At 45.5% G+C, this 17,863-nt stretch overlaps 1 protein-coding gene across 1 annotated transcript in view; it reads left to right on the forward strand.

Moving 5' to 3' along the window:
• Positions 1–17,863, forward strand: part of CLPB (ClpB family mitochondrial disaggregase) — a 147,308-nt gene that overhangs the window by 29,929 nt on the left and 99,516 nt on the right. Inside the window, exon 3 of the mRNA XM_037068592.1 lies at positions 3,309–3,395. Coding sequence (XP_036924487.1) covers positions 3,309–3,395 — 87 coding nt within the window. The remainder of the gene's footprint in view (positions 1–3,308; positions 3,396–17,863) is intronic.

A 17,863-nucleotide genomic window follows, 5' to 3' on the forward strand; every position in this document is an offset into this window, starting at 1 on the left:
CAGGGGAGCATGGGCCACTGACCCAGTGAAAGCATGATGAGTTCTGGCTGCCCTAGCCGTGCCCTGCTTTCTCATGTCTCTGCCCCAGTTCATCTCCTTAGGTCTGTATTCTAGCAGTCTCCAAACTGGTCTCCTTGTCCCCATTTCCTACTCTCTCCCCTTTCACATTTAGCCTGCTTAAGCTATTAGGTTAATTTTGTAATTTCTTTTGCCCCAAAACCTTCACTGGCCACCCCACCACCTATGGTGAGAGTCTGAGGAATAATAGGCAAATGTGAAGAGGTGAGAGTCTGAGGCAAATAGGTTTCCTCTCTGCTGCCAACTTCAGTTGATTGGTGGTGGCCGATTGGAACCAGTGTTGAGGAGGAGGAACCAGTGTTGTGGATTCTGAGGCTCTTTCAAAGGCTCCACAGGAAAGAACTGTGTGGAGAGATTTGTGATTTCTGACTTAGGGGCAGGGGTGCAGGACATTGGCACGCATGCCAGGCATTTGCTAACTCTTTAGATTGGGTTTGTAACCTAGGGTCCACTGTTGATGTCATGAGGACCTGTGAACCCCTGGGCATTGTATGTAAAAACAAAACAAAACAAAAGGGTGGGGTGGGAATGTGTGCTCCTGTGTACTTTTTTGGAGAGAGTCATCAGTTTTAAGATCATACTCTTAAAGAAACACGCGGCTCAAAGAAAGTTTATGCCCGCTGTCTCGGCCTCCTAGCCAGGGTTTTGAGACTCTGCTATAGGCCCTGCACACCTCGGCAGGTGCTCCTCTGCTGCCAACTGTGGCCCAGATGGATCTGCGTGGTCTCTGAACATGCCTTCCCATTGCTTCCCTGCTTCTGAATAGTATCCTGTTCCTTTTGTCTTCACTGCCTTACGTTTCCTCCCTTGTCTCTAAACTGTTCCCCTTCGAGGTACAGTTCAAGTCTTTCCCTTCACAAACCTCTGATTTTGGTCCTGGTATTCGAGACTTCTGGACGAGGACCAGAGAAGTGAGGCCATCTGTCTGAGTCACAGTTAGGGTCAGGACTCCAGTCTCTTAGCTCTCAGAACCCTGTGCTCTCCACAGCACCAGTTGGCCTGCAAACAAGGGAAGGTGTGTAAATTAAGGATACGATTTTGTGCAAAAAGCAATTTTTTGGGTCTCATAGAAAATTCATCCCCGGTTTTTTTTAGCTTCTTTAACATTCTTGGCCATACAGAATTGTTCCTCCATAAAAGAAGTGTACATGGTAAGAGGCCCAGAAGAAATCCTCCAGACTAGACATAAGAGACGAGGGTTTCCCAGCCTCCGCTCCTGGCACCCTCCTCTTACATTTTGTGCCCCAGTCATGCCAAACCTCTTGCAGGTCCTCATATACCCCATGCTGTCTTCTCTGGGAGAGAGGCTTCACCTCTGCCTGGAACACCCCTGTCCCTCCCTTGCACCCTTTTCTTCTGGCTGGCTCTCTATCATCACCTTCTCAGAGAGACCTCTGGGTCACTAAGACCGGGTTAGGTTCCCTTGGTGGGCACTCATCCGAGGACAGTATGTGCTTGTTGGTCTGTCTCCCCATCAGGCTTTGTGTCTTTTCACCCAAACCTTAAGTCACCTGCTTACTTATTAAACAGGGTAGAGGTTTTATTTGGCTTGGTCCAGAGGAGCATTTACTACATCCCCAAGTGTCTGGGCTTTCTGCTGATACCCTTTCATCTAGAACCCACTGAAGACTAGATACCCTCCCAGTTTCCTCAAATACCCGCCCCCCGCCACCGCCATTCCTCATAAGCAGACCTCTTTTGTTCAGACAGATGGCTTCACTTCTGTCTGAACAATCACTCTTAACTTTTGGTCTCCTCCTCTCTTGGCCTTCTACAGCATTTCTGGTGGGAAGCCAAACGCTACAGACTTTGGTTCCTACTCTGCTCAGTCCTTCCCCGCAATCAAATTATATACTTTGCCAGGGTAGACCCCATGCAGTCTCCTCACCCCCATCCTAGGGTTTGGCCCAGGACCAGCACATATTGTGGAGTTGCAAAGTCAGTGTAGTCTTTTGTCTTCCATGTGACATGGAACCATGTTTAGCCCAGAGGAAGGATGACCAGGTGAGGATTCAGGCTGTAGAGCCTTACCCACCTGGGTTCCAGTCACTGTGTTGCCTCTACAAGTTTGTGACCTTCAGCACGTCATTTCACCTCACTGAGCCTGTTACCTCATCTACGAAAAGAAGTATCAGCTCCGTAAGTTTGTGCAAAGAGTAAATGAGAGCATGTATGTGAAGTTCTGAGGGCAGTTTCTGCTTACTGTAGTAGGTGCTGAGTATAAGAGTTCATTTTATTTACTCCTCTTCTCTCTATTCACTTCCACATTGTCTGGCCCTCTTCCCAGGACCCAGAATTCAGGCCTTTAGTGGTATACTTAAAACCCTGTCTTTGTTCATCTATCCAACAACTACTGCGCCCCCACAGCATGCCAGGCATTGGCATATAGAGTCAAATAGGCCCACGTGGACTCTTGTAGAGACCCAATTCTGAATTTCTAACGTTGTTTCCATCTTTCCCTGCATTAAAAGATTTCCAGTTTTCAAAGAGCCCCCATACAGATAAACTTGAAGAGTGTGATCCTTTTATAGAGCAGGAGCTACCTGGAGAAGAAGTGTCCCTGGGCCCTGGCTGGTGTGCCTCGGTGGATTAAGTGCTGGCCAGCAAAATGAAGGGTCACCACTTCGGTTCCTGCTTGAGGCACACATGCCTGGGTTATGGACCCGGTGTGAGAGGCAGCCTAGCACTGTTTCTCTTCCTCCCTCCACTCCCCTTTCTCTCAAAATAGATAAATAAAAAATCTTTTTAAAAAAAGTGTCCCTGGGGGGAAAAAAGTGTCCCTGGGCATTTGGTGCTAAGAACAGGGAAAGTCTAAGGAAGGAAGAGAGCTCTGTGGACTGGGTAAGTCAGGGAAGCCTTCTCAGGGAGACTCCTCAAGCCAGGATTGCATCCCAAGGCACGAGAGTGGGGTTAGAATAGGCAGCAGAGGCGGGAGCACTCCTGACAGGGATTAGGAGTGTCAGGGTAATTAGATGGGGAGGGCACATTTTTTCCTCACAAGGCCAGGAGGATAAGAGCAAGGGCAGACTCATTTAAGGGAAGGAGGGAGAGAAATAGGGGAAACCTGGGCTGGGGGAGCCTGGCCAGAGATGCTGGGATGGGCGTTTAGTTCTCAAAGGCCTTTACCTATATCCAGGGTCATCCAGCCTCACAGTTTGTTGACTGTCTTTCTTCTTCCACTCCTAGGTCCGTGATAAGCTGTACACTGAAAATAGTCCTCTGTCTTCTAGGCTTTTGGCGGATGGTGCAGATGTTAATGCAAGGCACAAGCTTGGCTGGACAGCACTTATGGTGGCAGCCATCAGCCGAAACTGCAGGTGAGAGATCTCCTTCCACACAGGGCTCCCTTAGCCAGATCTCTTCAGATCACATTCCTGAGTCCTCCCCCACCCTTGCCCGTTGCTCTGTTGTCTTCTCCAGAAGCAGGGAGATGAAGTCAGCCTAAGGTACTGGTCTGTACCCAGTGCAGGGGAAAGTATAGGAGATGTGGAAAGGGATGGAGCTGTGGGTCTCAGCTCCATCATTCACTGGCTTTGTGACCTTGGGCAAGTGATTTGAATTATTGAAGCAATGAAATGTTTTTTTGTTTGTTCATTTTTTGTTTTTTTTTAAATATTTTATTCATTTATCTTTAGAGGGGAAGGGAAGGAGAGAGGAAGAGAAACATCAATGTATGGTTGCTTCTTGTACATCCCCTGCTGGGAACTGGCCCCTGGGAATGTGCCCTGACTGGGAATTGAACCGTGATTGTCTGGTTCACAGGCCCGCGCTCAATCCACTGAGCTCTACCAGCCAGGGCTCGAAGCAATGAAATGTTTGAAAGCCTGTCTTAAGTGATTAAGTGTACTTGTGTGAGTTACCTTCATGTTTTCATGACCCACCATCTATGTGTGTTGAGGAGTCTGCAGTCACTGTCCCCAGCAAGGGCTCCTCTGGGCTCTTTCTTTGGAGGTTCTGATGGGAATAAGGGAAGGTGGGCACATTCCTGTTCTTCCGGTGGGGGCCCTGCTCTTTTTCTACCTGCTCACCTATTTCCTTAGGGTGTAGCTGTTGTGTAACCATCAAAGCAGTCCACTTCATGTAAGAGTTATTGCTAATTTTCACAACCACCCACAACATATATGTTGTTATTCTCACTTTGCAGGTGAGACAACTGACAACCAACAAGATAAAACGATTTGTCTAAGGTCACACACACAGAATTTAGGACCTGGTCTCACTGCCTACAAAGTTTGTGTGTTTTACAGCTGCCTCCCTCTGCCAGATCCCAAGCTAGTGCTGGATGCTGTGATTGTGCAAAAGAATCGACTAAGAGGAAAAAGAAATGCATTAGAAGGAAACAGACTGGCCACTTTAGTAGTAGCCACTGAAATTTATAGCAGGATGTACCAATTTAAATTTTCCCTTCAAGCAGATTTTCGAGGCTTTTATCTGCCAGTCCTAGCCACCTTTGGAAGGATCATAAATGTGATGGACACCCACATACAGGGATTTTAGAATATAGGGGCGGCACTGCCTCAGACTGCCTGAGAGACTTAGCTGTACTTGAGATAAGTCTCTCTTCTCTGCTCTTCTATCGTGAACTTGTTCTCAGCACTCCATTTCCTTATTTGCCTCTTTAGCTTCTAGCACTTAGGTTTTTGGTTTTTGTTTGTTTGTTTTAATTGATTGATATTCCAGAGAGAGAAGACAGAGAAAGAGAGAAACATCAGTCTGTTGTTCCACCTATTTATGCATTCATTGGTTGCTTCTTGTACATGCCCTGACCACAGATCACACCTGCAACCTTGGTGTCCTGGGACGGCATTCGGACCAGCTAAGCTACCCAGCCAGGGGCAAGCACTTAGTCTTTACAAGAAAAAATTGATGTAAATGGACTTTTTAGTTGAGAGACCTGGAGTCTAGTTCTGGTTCTGACCCTTAGTTGAGTTTCAGAATTCTTTGGACACCATTTCTCCAGCTGAAATTAATTATCTGCAAACATTTGGTAAATATTTATTCTGAACCAGACTCTGCTAATCATTGGGGAATGAGAGACCCTAGGAGCTCGTGGCCTAATGTGGAAAAGAAAGGAGGGTATAGTGAGAGTATAGTGAAGTCAGCGATGTCAGAGCAGTGTGGACAGGATATTTTCAAAGCAGAGGGTATAAGAGGACTGAATTTGGCAGCAGAGTGGGTTCTGTCTATATGCTTGTGAAAATGAAATGAGATAATACACGTGCTACAGGTTGCAGATGGTAAGTTATTCTCTGCTGCTCACGTTAGATCTCTCTATGCACAAGTGTACGTGTTTGTTCTACCACTAATAATCTACCCACCCCTACTTCCACCCTACCCACCAGTCTTCTTTCCCAGCTTACAGATGTCTCCAAGAGATAGACAGTGGTTGAGAAAAGGGGGTAGGGAAAGGTGGCCTTATGTGTAGTGTATTTTCAGTACTGAGACAAGTGGAAATAACACTATACCTAAGACTCCTGCCAATCAGTGAGCAGATAGCTCTCTGAATCTAATGAGTTGTTAGTTTAACTGATTGCCTGTCTTTATCCAGAGCCATTAGCAAATCAGTGATGCTTGTTGAGCAAAGTGAGAGTGTTAGCTTATATTTATTTGCTTTGGTTCCTAGGACTAATTATTGGTGTACTAAGCATCCATTTTGTGTCCTTCTCTTTCTTCAAGTACCCAGGGAAAACACTTCTAGTGAAAATAGCATACTCTCAGGTTGGTGTATTTATTCACATCACAGATTTTGGGAGGCACCTACTATTTGCCAGGCACTGTTCTTGACAAAGATCCCCACCCTCATAGAGCTTATTTCTATACAGATGGTAGTCCCCGAGTAAAGAGAGGCAGAGACAGACAATAAAAAAATATAGTAAATCACAGGCCCTGGCTGGTGTGGCTCAGTGGATTGAGTTGCCAGCCTGTGAACCAAAGGGTCATCGGTTTGATTCCCGGTCGGGGCACAGGCCTGGGTTGCCAGCCAGGTCCCCAGTAGGGGATGCATGCAAGGGGCAACAACACATTGATATTTCTCTTCCTTTCTTTCTCCTTCCCTTTCCTTCCCTCTCCCTCTCTCTAAAAATAAAATCTTTAAAAAATATATAGTAAACCAGAAACTAAGTAATTATATAATATATTAGAAGGTAAGACGTAATGTGGGGGGAGAAGGAAACGTAGAGTCTGGTAAAGGGGAATCTCCAGAGTACCTCAGTCAGGGTGAGCGGACCCAGGGTAAGGCGCCCTGGGAGCAGTCCCAAAGAACTACCGCATCCTTGTCAGCACAGTCTGGCAGGAAGGTTCTCCGTGTGAGAGGTGCGCTAATTCTCATGGGTCACCAGACCCTCTGGTGTCATACTGGCCAGGCCTGAAATGCCACCACCTTTTAATTGGAGTTGGATGAAGGGAAGGTAGAGGGGTAGCACCGCTTGGTTGAAGGCTGAAAGCAGAGAACCTTCATCTCCCGTAGATGCTGACAGTCAGGGATCAAAGGAGAGATCCTGAGAGTAGCCCCATCGTTTCCCCCTCAACCGCCTTTGGTGAGCACTTGCTTAATGCGTTAGTTAGATCCTAACTAACTAACGTATAGCAAAATAGTATCTGTTTTTAAGGAGACTAACTCCATGTGAACTTTTATTTATGTATGTATTTATTATTTAATTTTGAAGGGTAAAGATAGTACTATTTTCTTTAATTTTGAATAAGAAATATGGTGCTATAGAACAAACATTTTTAAAGTCTGTATGAGAGCTAAATTCATAATTTATGTCTTCCTTTTAGTTCCAAAAAGGATTTGAGGTGACGTAAATTAAAATACAAATACGTATGTACGCAGGAGAGTTAAAACTGGATCAAAATCAGAAACCATATTGGTAAAAGGAAAGATAATTATATCAGGATTGAACCAGAGATTTTCTTTTCCAAAAATAGGTTTATTGTTTTTATAAAAATAATATAGAGAAGAAAGTAGCAGGGAACTGAATTCCCTCTATCTAGAGACCAGTCCTTCTGTGTGTATGTGTATAACCTCACATAAATGGGATCGTGTTGCACTCACTGTAAATCGGGTAGTAAATGAAGTATTAATTCAGATTGAAATTCCCCAATGAGAATGGCAGACAAGGGATACAGAGTTTTGTTTCTTCAGGAGAGGGGAGCTTTGTTCTGACATTCTTTCTACTATCATTTCATGTGTCCAGCAAACATTTTTCAAACTCTACTGTGCCAGGTGCTGAGGTGCCAGGCTGTGAAGAAATGCAGATAATCGTCATCACAGCCTTTGCCTTACGAAGCTTACGTAGACCGCTGACATCAAGGACTTGAGTGATGTGATAACCATTGCTCTCGGTAGCCTTTCTGCCAGAGATTAACCAACATTGTACTAGTAAAATTCTTTTGCCAGCTCTAGTGACAGCTGGGGTGTAGTCTTGGCCTGAGGAGCAGTTACTGGGGGCCGCCCCCTCTCTCCGGGAGCCCTCCACGAGCCTTATGCCACAGGCACTTATTTAGCCTGAGTCTGGGCGCCTCGTTCTGTGTTGGGCTCTGACCCGGGCTAGCTAAAGGCTAACGCACGGGGTCCCAGGATGAGCACTGTGACTTGGCATAGCCTTCACTGGCTCGTGCAAATATACCCAGACTTCAGCTAAATTCAATTAGTTTTTCTTCAAGAAGGGAAAGAAATCCAATTTTACCAAACATGGACAGACGGTGGAAGGCACTTTGATGTTACAACCTCTCAGTGATGCTTTACTTAGTCACAAGTTCATAAGCAAGAAGGCTTAATTACTTGAGAAAACACAGGATTAAAACTGGACACAATGGCTGAGTATCCGCTATTGGGTGACTTGATTCGAACCCATGCACCCAGTTCGTGTGTGGTGCAAACTTTGATGTGTGCTATGACAAGCTGCAAGTCGTGACCCCCTCAGGGAAGCTCCTTCATATGGCATTTGCAGGATATGTAGGCGGAGAGGCCGGGCCTGCCAGGCTCGTTTGCTCAACTTTGATGTCCAAGCAGCCACAGGCCCCACTGTTTGCTCTTTCACTGAAGGATGGATTTGGAGCCTCCTACCTTTCCCAGTAGACAATGGCCAGCAATGGAGTGTGACGACTGTTGACCATTCCAAGAGCCTGGCGAACCAGAACAGGGCTTTGGGAGGTGCAGAGTCTGGGGGGCCAAAAGCTGTTTGTAAGACAGCCATTTCTCCAGATGTAGCTTCCTTTTTAAATCCTAGTGTTGGTTGGGCGTTTACAGTGGAGGTAAAAATAGTGTTAGGAATTTTAGCAGGTACCAAATACTGCTGAATCTTCTCTCTAGTCGCACTTAGGTATTTGTAAATTGTAAATTTAAGTCTTTCATCAGTGGTTACCTTCATCAGTGTTTGTGTGGGGGATAGTGGTTTAAAAGAAAAACAGTATCATTTAGGTCCTTATAATTTCTAATTCCTCAAAAAAAAAAAGAAGCTGTCAAAACACGTCTGAAAAGGAATAGTATGCAGAAGATCTAAAGAATTCTTATAAATCAATAAGGAAAGGGCAAACAACTTAATTTTTTAAAAATGGGCAAAAGATTTGAGCAGATATAACCAAAAAAGAGATGGATAGTAGATAAGTACATGAAAAGATACTCAGCATTAGTCATTTATCAAAATGTAAATTAAAATCATAATAAGGTAGCACTACATATCTATTAACTACATTGGCTAAAATTTAGAAAAACAGACAATACAAAGTGCTGACAGAGTTACAGAATAATTGTTGTCATTGCCATAGGGGTGCATGTTGGTATAGCCACTTTGGAAAACACTTTGACAGCTTCTTATAAAGGTAAAACACCTGGCTGGTGTAGCTCAGTGGATTGAGCACAGGCCTGCGAACCAGAGTATCGCGGTTCGATTCCCAGTCAGGGCACATGCCTGGGTAGCAGGCCAGTTCCCAGCAGAGGACGCATGAGAGGCAACCATACATTGATATTTCTCTCCCTCTCTCCTTCCCTTACCCTCTAAAAATAAATAAATAAAATCTTTTAAAAAAAGGTAAAACATATTTACCCAATAATACCAACTCCTAGGTATTTGCTCACAAGGAATAAAAACTTACATCTGTAAAAAGACCTGTATGTAAATATTTAAAAGAGCTTTATTCAAAATCACCAAAAACTAGAAATCACTCAAATGTCAATCAGCTGGCGAGTAGACAGATGATGGTACGTCCATACAGTGGACCACCACACAGCAATAAAAAAAGACTATTCATACATTCAACACAGAGACAAAGCTTAAAAGCCTTATGCTAAGTTAAAGCCAGATACAAACAGCTACCTACTATATAATGTCATTTATATAACAGCCTGGAAGAGGCAGTAGTGTAGGGACAGAAATTAGGTTAGTGGCTGCTAGAGTTTAGGATTGGGAGGTAGGGCTCAAAGGAGCTTTTGGGGTGATTGAGATATTCTAAGTCTTGATTATGATTTTGGCTATCCAATCAAAACTCATCAACTTGTGCATCTTAAAAGGGTGAATTTTACTGTGCATAATTGATACTTACAAAAAACTTTTTAAGAGGTCATCATCCCTAATTTTCTTTACTAGTTGTGACTAATGGCATACTGAGAATTCCTGTTGTAGTACCAAAGTGAATTCTGTTGTTTAGGATCACCTAGAATGTTTTGAATTCTTATTGTTGATGGTATCTCACATTAGAGCACTGTATATTCTGATCACTAAGAAAAGAATGAAGATTTGTAAATTTATGATTCTTGGTGTCATGAAGTATAATTACTGCTGAATAACGATAAATTCACTGTACATGTGGTGTAGTGTAGGCACATATAAATTCACGGTGTCACGTGATTCTTTACAGCACAGAGAATGTGCAGGGTACAGGACTGGGGGTTGCCTCCTGTCCCACATCCTACTTGGGTTCCTTGTCCCTGGACTGCCAGGCAGGGAGACCACCTAACTAGTGCGGCCACTGTGGTGCTTCGGGAACCAAACATGCCAAAAGAATGGGATGGTGATGATAGATCCAGATTTCAGTCCACTTGGGCTTGCTGGTTGCTTTAAAAGCGCTGCCTCAGAGAAAGTGAGACCGTGAGGCAGAGCACAAAGTTCCAGAGAACTGTTTGAAATTCCCCACAAGAGTCTCCCTCCCTCCTCTGTCATTTCTCCCGGAGTGCATTTCATCAGCATCGTAAGGACTGCTTCCCGGCACTGCCTTCCCTGCTTGGCCAGGGTCCCTGAGGAGCTGAGCTAATGAGTGGATGACACGCATTTGCCAAGGCCTTCCTGGATGTGGTACCTGGGCTTTGTTAATTTTAAAATGCCGCCATCCTTGGCTGAAGACCATTTAATTCCCTCTCACAGCAGTCATTTATTTTTAGCATTTGCTTATTTCCTCCCCCCCCACCTTACTAAGGAGAGGAGGGCATTAAACCCTATCTTTAAGAAACCAGCATCCCAAGCCAGACTGCTATCCTGCGGAAGAGGTTCTACAGGCCTTTCTTTGTGGGGCTGACAACTCCACAGGTGTTCTTAGAGCAAAGAGCCGGTGCTGCTCTTGCAGCTGGACCAGGGCAGCCTCCCCAGGACGCTCATCTTCCTTGCTGCTGGCCAGAGACAAAGCAGGTAGAGCACCTGTGCACCTGTGTTTCAGTGCAGGTTCTTAGGGGCCCTGACCACACGGCGGTTTCTCCCACCTTAGAGGCCTACAGCCTCTTACCCCGGTCCCCAGCCTACTTTTGGCCTGGCTGCGTGCCGCAGAGTGGGGCTTCCTTCAGCCTGAGGAGGCTGGGCTCTGTGCTGTCTAATTACCTGATGGTAGTAATGATGATGGCTGGGGTTGATTGGGTGCTCTCTGCGTGCCAGGCCCGTTGTTGATCACTTCCTGTGTTGGCGCTATTCCTCACTGCAATCCTAAAAGGGAGGGATTATGATCCCTATTTACAGACAGGGAAAATGAAGCTCAGAGATATCCAGGTTTGTCTAGTAAATGAAGGAGGGAGCCAGCATTTGAATCCAGGTCTCTAAACCCCGAGCCCTTATCCTTTTCACTGGCCTGCACCACCTGTGGAGGGAGGGGGCAGGGAGCTAGGCCGTGGGATGGACCAAAGGTTGCTGGGACCAGGAGTCAGATCATCTCAGTCAGAGTTTCTCAGTGAACAGCTATGTGTTGGAAGTTTATGAGACATAAAAACAGACAAACCTTGTCCCCAAAAAACTGACAGAACAAGGATAAAATGAGTCTCACTTTACATGAGGCAGAATGTGGTCCATACTCCAGAGAACCCACCTAGATTGCCGGGGGAATCATGAAAGGAGGCCCTTCCACACAAGTGGGTCTTGAAAAATGGATTTTCCCCCCATTTTTCCATAAGATTTTGATTGTTAAAGGTGGAGGGTAAGGACAGCGTTTCTAGAAGTTGGGCCACTGTGAGCGTTGATTACAAAGGTAAAAAAAGTAGGGATCTGCCGGAGCCAGTGGAAGAACTGGCGGGGTCCGGTCAGAGAATGTGAAGGAAAGGCCTTGCCCGACATTGACCGTGACCCTCTCCGGCTGTGGCAGTCCAGCATGTCGTGGGCTCTGGAGCCAGATTGCCTGGGTTCAGATCTTCCTCCTACTAGTTCTGTGCCTGGGCATGTTCTTTTACTTATCTGTGGTGGTTTACTCAATCATCAAATGGAGATAATAAGCAGATTACCTCAAAAGGCTATTTTGATGGATAAATGTGGAAATACATGTAAAATGGCCAGAACAATGCTTGCCACGTAGTAGTCACTTGATAAGGGTTTGTTACTTTAGTTAGTAGTAGTATAGTAGTAGTGGTAGTCCCTCAATAATAATTATCACCATTATTATGAATTATGAGTATTAAATATGAGTATCATCACTAGCATCATCATCATCACTGCAGGAAGGCTTTGAGATTCTTTTTCCAGTCCTCTTTATCTGAGAAGCTGGGCCTAGAACAAGGGACCCAGAGCAGGGCACTTTGATGAGCACTGGCTCTTGTCCCGGGTGGCCACCTGCCCAGTATAAGACAGTGCCCACTATTTCCCAGCAAGGAAGGGTGGGTGAGGGTGCTGGCCAGGTGCCCAGAGTGCCAGTACCATGCCCCCCAGAAAAGTGTGCCAAGTTTGACATTTCTCCCACCCACTGCGGCTGCTGTGGCTGATTATCTCTGAGTAACAAAGAGTCATTTCTAATCCCATTTGGAATCATTGCTCAAGATAATCCTGTTTCGTAGTAATGATATTCCAATTCCAACAGGCACCCGATTCTAGTTTGGCAGGCGCATGCCTTGACCTCAGGCAACTCAAGACACTGCTCTCTGGAAAGCAGTGCCAGCTCATTTGCCTAACATGACAGTGTCAGGGTGCCCCCCCCTCCTCCAATGCTGTATCCTGTCTTGGGGTTCTGTGTTCAGTGCTGTCTCCATGGTGAGCATCAGTTGGGACCAGGAGAGCATCCAATGCTCACCCAGTTCGGCAGCTTAGGGAGGAGTGTTTCATTTCTAGGGACTGTGATGTGGTCCACTCCTGTACTTCTTCAAAGACATCAGAGCCACGGGGCTCTGTCCTATTCAGTAGTTATATCACTGATTCCAGTGAGACCATGGTTAAATGCCTGTCAAATTGGCAGATTAAATGAAGCCTACAAGGTAGCAATTATCTTGGGTTAAAGAATTGGGGACATGAGAAAAGAAGTCAGTGGACTAAAGCAATGGTTAAATCGGTGGTGATAAAAATGAACAGAGATGAGTGTTTTAGTCTGCAATTAAAACCAAGAACCAACTCTAAAATTCACATTGAGAGACCCAACTTAGCAATACTAGCAAATAAAGCCCAGGAGCTAACAGAAAACTCAGTGTGTGTGTTAACAGTGCAGTGTGAAGGCCACAGCAGTGAATTGATCCAACACATATTTACTGGCCTGTACTAGACCCTGCGTGTGAGGAAACAGACGGTCAGACACAGCCCCTGCTTTGGGGACCACATCATCTAGTTGTGTGTAACATACAGAGTTCAGCACAAATAACTCCCCCTTTTATTATATAGAAATCTTTCATTACAAAATCCTAAACAGTTCTGTAACATAATATCACTCAAGCACACCGTATGACATTTTAGATGAAATGTTCAAATTGTTTCCCGTCTCTTTCGGGACATTCACAAACCCTACCAACCCCACGCAATGGTGTTACTTCTGCCGGACCCTGTAATAAGTAACAAGGGCTCTGAAAGGAGACTGCCTGAGTTTAAAATATAGTTCTACCACTTACTAGCTCAGTTTCCTCAGCTGTAAAATGGGAATAATGATAGCCTTTATCTCAGTGTAGGGTGCTCATTTGGTTTTCTTATTATTATTTTTGTTCAAAGTCTCAAGAGATAAACCAGCCCCATTATACTCATGGATCATTTTCTGAGAGAGAGCCTGGTCTGGGCCCATACTGTGGTAAGAATCCCTAATAATCAGGGCTTAACCATATCGGCCCATGGGTTCGGGGGCCATATATTATGGAACCACAGATTGAATGACATGGAAAGGTATTGAGGAAGAGGCTAAGGAAGTGGAGGGCACAACCTGGGTTGTCCTGTAAGTCTTGCGATGGGTGGTCTTGATTTCATGGCCCTCTGCTCACTGTGCCATGCCTTTCTTGACCCTTGCCCCAGATTATCTAATCCTGTCTGGGCCTACCATTGATGTCGACCCTTTTCCGTCTGAATTGGACTTCTCGTCCCAGCTAGCTGCTGTGATCTGCTTTACTTTAACGACCATCTGAAAATATCCCTGTTCCTAGTGCATAGTAGAGGCTCAGTAACTAAGGAATAGCATGGCAGACTAATGGATGATTGAATGGATGAGAACCAGTGTTCTTTAGGGGAATGTGCAATAGGTTTGGCCCCAGACAGACTTGAGTTTGGATCTTGGTTCCTGTGCTTATTGAATGTACACACATGGGAAAATCATATTGTCTTGCTGAGCCTCAGTTTATTCATTTATAAAATTAGACTAGTACCTCATTGCAAATGGTTCTACAGATCTGAAATAGTGAATATAAATGCTTAACACACTGTGGCTACTTTGTCTATGCAGATACTGTGCTTTCCACCTTAATCTTTAGTTGCCTGAGGAAGCTGGCTTTAAAAAGGAAACTGTTTTTCCTTCCCTTTTTACCCCCAGCTTATGCCCGCATGCCACAGGATCTCTCGAGGTAACAATACATGCCATTTACCTTCAGTCTGGCCACCCTGCTTTCCTGACCAGCCAGTAGACCAAATGAGACACAGCTCATTTGACTTTCCAGCAGACCTCCTGAGCTGTGACCTCTTTGCTTCCTCCCCTCATTGAGGTGTGCATTGGTTAAGAATACAAAGGTCAACTTTTTGTCTTCTCTTTGGGATGCATGATACTCATCACAGTGACCCTGTGCTTTGGATGTTGGGGGTAGAGGGAGGGGCGGAGCTTCTCTTGAAGCTCAACTTCGTGCGGGGCCGACCTGGAACGGGGATCACTGCCCTTCTTGCTTCACCAGCTCCAGCTGCTCACCAGCAGTCTTTGACATGCGCCTCACCCAGGATAGGCCTCAGCTCACACCACAGATTTCCTCACTCTTTCATAAACAATATGACGACCCCAAGCTCCTCCGGCCACTGAGAGCAGAAAACCTTAACATCAATTGATGTAACTGTCTTCCCATGCACTGTGACATCCCACTGCCCTGAAAGTGGGAGCTCATCAAAGTCAGTGTGAGCCAACCTTCCTACATGCATTCCCACCTGTAGTCTAATTATACAACCTGATCAGCCAGTTAAAACAGGCCTCGTGGGAGCTGTGGCTTCAAAGGGAGTTTTCATGAGTCCTAGGAACTGCCATATAGGGGCCACATCATGTTCCTTTCTTCTGCTTTGTCTGAGAATTGCCTATAGCCCAGGATGGGCTGGTACTCGAGAGAAGAGTACAGAGGTTTTCCACAGCTAAGCCTGTGGCCTATTTTGGTGGGAGAGGACTGGGTAGGGTTGAGACCATTGCCTTTCACCTTTCTCCCCCACCTCCCACTAAATAAGTTGATGATTTATTTATCCTTCCTTCATTCATTTGTTCATGCACTCATTCAGAAAACATCCATTGACCACTTATAGTGATTCAGGCACTGATCAAGGAGTTGGGAAAGAAAATCGAGACATGGCCCTTGCCCCGTAGCCTGGCGAGAGAGGCAAATAAAAGTAAACAGGCAGTGGTGCTACACAGTGATGAGGGTCAGCTGCCGTGGGGGTGCACACTGGGTTCTGTGCAAACAAAAGAGGAGGGCATGCGTCCAGACCAGAAGACCGAAGGCTCAGTTGAGTTGATTTCAGGGTCACTGAAAAGGAGCCCTGCAGGTGAATGAGGACTAGTCAGTTGAAGCAAGGGGACACTATCAGCAGGAGAAGTGTCATACTTGGCAACTAGAGCTCAGGGAGTTCATTGTTTTCACTGGGTCCTTAATTCTTTTTTTTTAAGATTTTATTTTTTTAGAGAGAGGAGAAGGGAGGGAGAAAGAGATGGAGAGAAACATCAATGTGTGGTTGCCTCTCACACGGCCCCCACTGGGGACCTGGCCTGCAACCCAGGCATGTGCTCTGACTGGGAATCGAACCGGCAACCCTTTGGTTCACAGCCCAAGCTCAATCCACTGAGTTACACCAGCCAGGGCGAGTCCTTAATTCTTCGTTCCCCATGATCACTATGGGCATAGGAATCAGGAGTTCTGCCATTGTGAGACTCTGAAGGAATAAACTTTTGGAACAAATTGTCAGATTCAGTTAATGACTAATAGGGGAATAACCCCTTTTAAAAATCACCTGTCCGTGTTTTTGTACATGTATCCAGCCTGTTTCTGCACATACATCCAGCTTCATCGTGTTTCACGGTGTGTGTCTACCACATTTAATGTACCCGTTCCCCAGTGATGTGGATTGGTTGTCTGCAACTCCCTACGAGCACAGAACGCTGTGATGAGTGCCTGGTGTTGCCCTTCATGGACCTGTATAAGAGTTTCTCTAGGGTATCTGTACTCAGGAGCAGAAGTGCTGGGCCAGAGGGTAAGGTACTTTAATTTGACAAAGTATTATAAGATTGGCTTCCAGACTGGCTGCACCAGTCTCTCCCTGGACAGTGCATGAAGTGTCACAGAACCCCATGTCCTGACCTACACTTGGCATTTTTTAGCTTTCTAACTTTCGGTTACATGTTGAGTTTAAAGTGATACCGCGTTTTAATCTGCAATTTTCTAATAACAAATGAGCTTGAGGGTATCTCTTTATATACTTAATAATATTTTTATTTGTTTCCTCCTGTAGGAATTGACTATTTATATCCTTGCCTTGTTTTTCTGTTGGGCTGCTAAAAACTGAGATGAGACAAAGTGCTCCTAGAGACATTTAACTACCTTGGAGTCAATATTGGGGAGTGAGAGGCAGTAGACCAGAGTGATAAGGATGTGGACCCTGTAGCTAGGCTGCCCAGGACGCCTTACAGCTGAATGATCTTGGACAACTTACTTAACCCCTCAGTGCCTCAGCTTTTTTTATGTGTGATATACCTGATAGGGTTGTTGCAAAGATTTATCGTGTTGGAATATACATAGTATTTAAAATAGCACCTGGCATGAAGAAATATACACAAATGTTAGCTTTTGTTATTAGACTACTGTCTTCCTCTTACTTAGCCAGCATTCTGTACCTTGAGAAAATAGATGCTGTCCCAGCAGGCAGTAGAAACATGGCAGAGAGAAAATAGCTCCTAGCCAAAGCTTACTGTTTCTGCTCACACGTGTAACTTGCTGAGGTCTAGGGCTCTGGACCTGTATTCTCCTGTCTGCCTCTGGCCAACTTTCAAGACCTGACCATTTCTGATTCGCCAGGCTTTCAGGCCTGCCTGCCCCCTAACCAGCATGGCTAGCTTTGTCCTCTTGCTGCTCCTCTGTCAGCTTGATGCTGTCGCTCACAAACTTCACCTTCAGTGTTTGCAAGGCCCATCCTTTTGGTGCATCCATTCACTTGGGGGCGACCTAAGAACAGGATAAAATCTGATGGGCACACAGGATGTCAAGTCACTAAAGGACAAACCCCATTCTCTTGGGCTACGGACATTTTCTGACTCCCCCAGTTAGAAAGGGAAATAGTGCATCTGGAGATGATCTCTAGCTTTCGAGGTTGATATTGGCATTGGTAGGCATATCTTTCCACAGAACACCCGAGGCTGCATCCTGAGCTGGCTGGGAGAGTTGTCGATATTCTTAAGCCTTTGCCCAGTAAACATGGGTGGAGTAGTCAGTGTAGTTACTTTGAGTGGATATGTTTTTCGTGGTGTCTTCTGCCCCACTTTAATCCAGCTGTTAAGACCACGAAGGCCTAGCCCATACACCACAGCCCATTTGGTTCCAGCTACTTCAGTTTAAGGCAGTGATGCCTAAACTACAAAATGGCAGCTGACATGCCCACCGGGCAGAGAGGAGGCTGCAGTTGGCCTCTGGTGAATCACCTTGAGTAGTCGTGCCTGCTCCCTTTGCTTTCAGATTCTGATTTCAGGGTGGAGCCTGCACTCCCCTTGTCAGCCAGGTGTACCACCTTACCATCTCCCAATGGAAGTCACCTTCCCCAAAAGCAGTTCTAAATTTGGTGATTGTTTCTACTTAAGCAAAAAATTTCAGAGAGGCAGAAATCACTTCATTTTTCAGTCTCTTCACTGCTCTTCCTAGTTACTGTTTCTTTTGCCTTGCCCTCTGGTACCACAGTATTCCTTGGTT

Source organism: Sturnira hondurensis, unplaced genomic scaffold, assembly GCF_014824575.4.
Source record: "Sturnira hondurensis isolate 20B ecotype Veracruz unplaced genomic scaffold, ASM1482457v3 Scaffold0017746, whole genome shotgun sequence".
Taxonomy (NCBI): Eukaryota; Metazoa; Chordata; class Mammalia; order Chiroptera; family Phyllostomidae; genus Sturnira; species Sturnira hondurensis.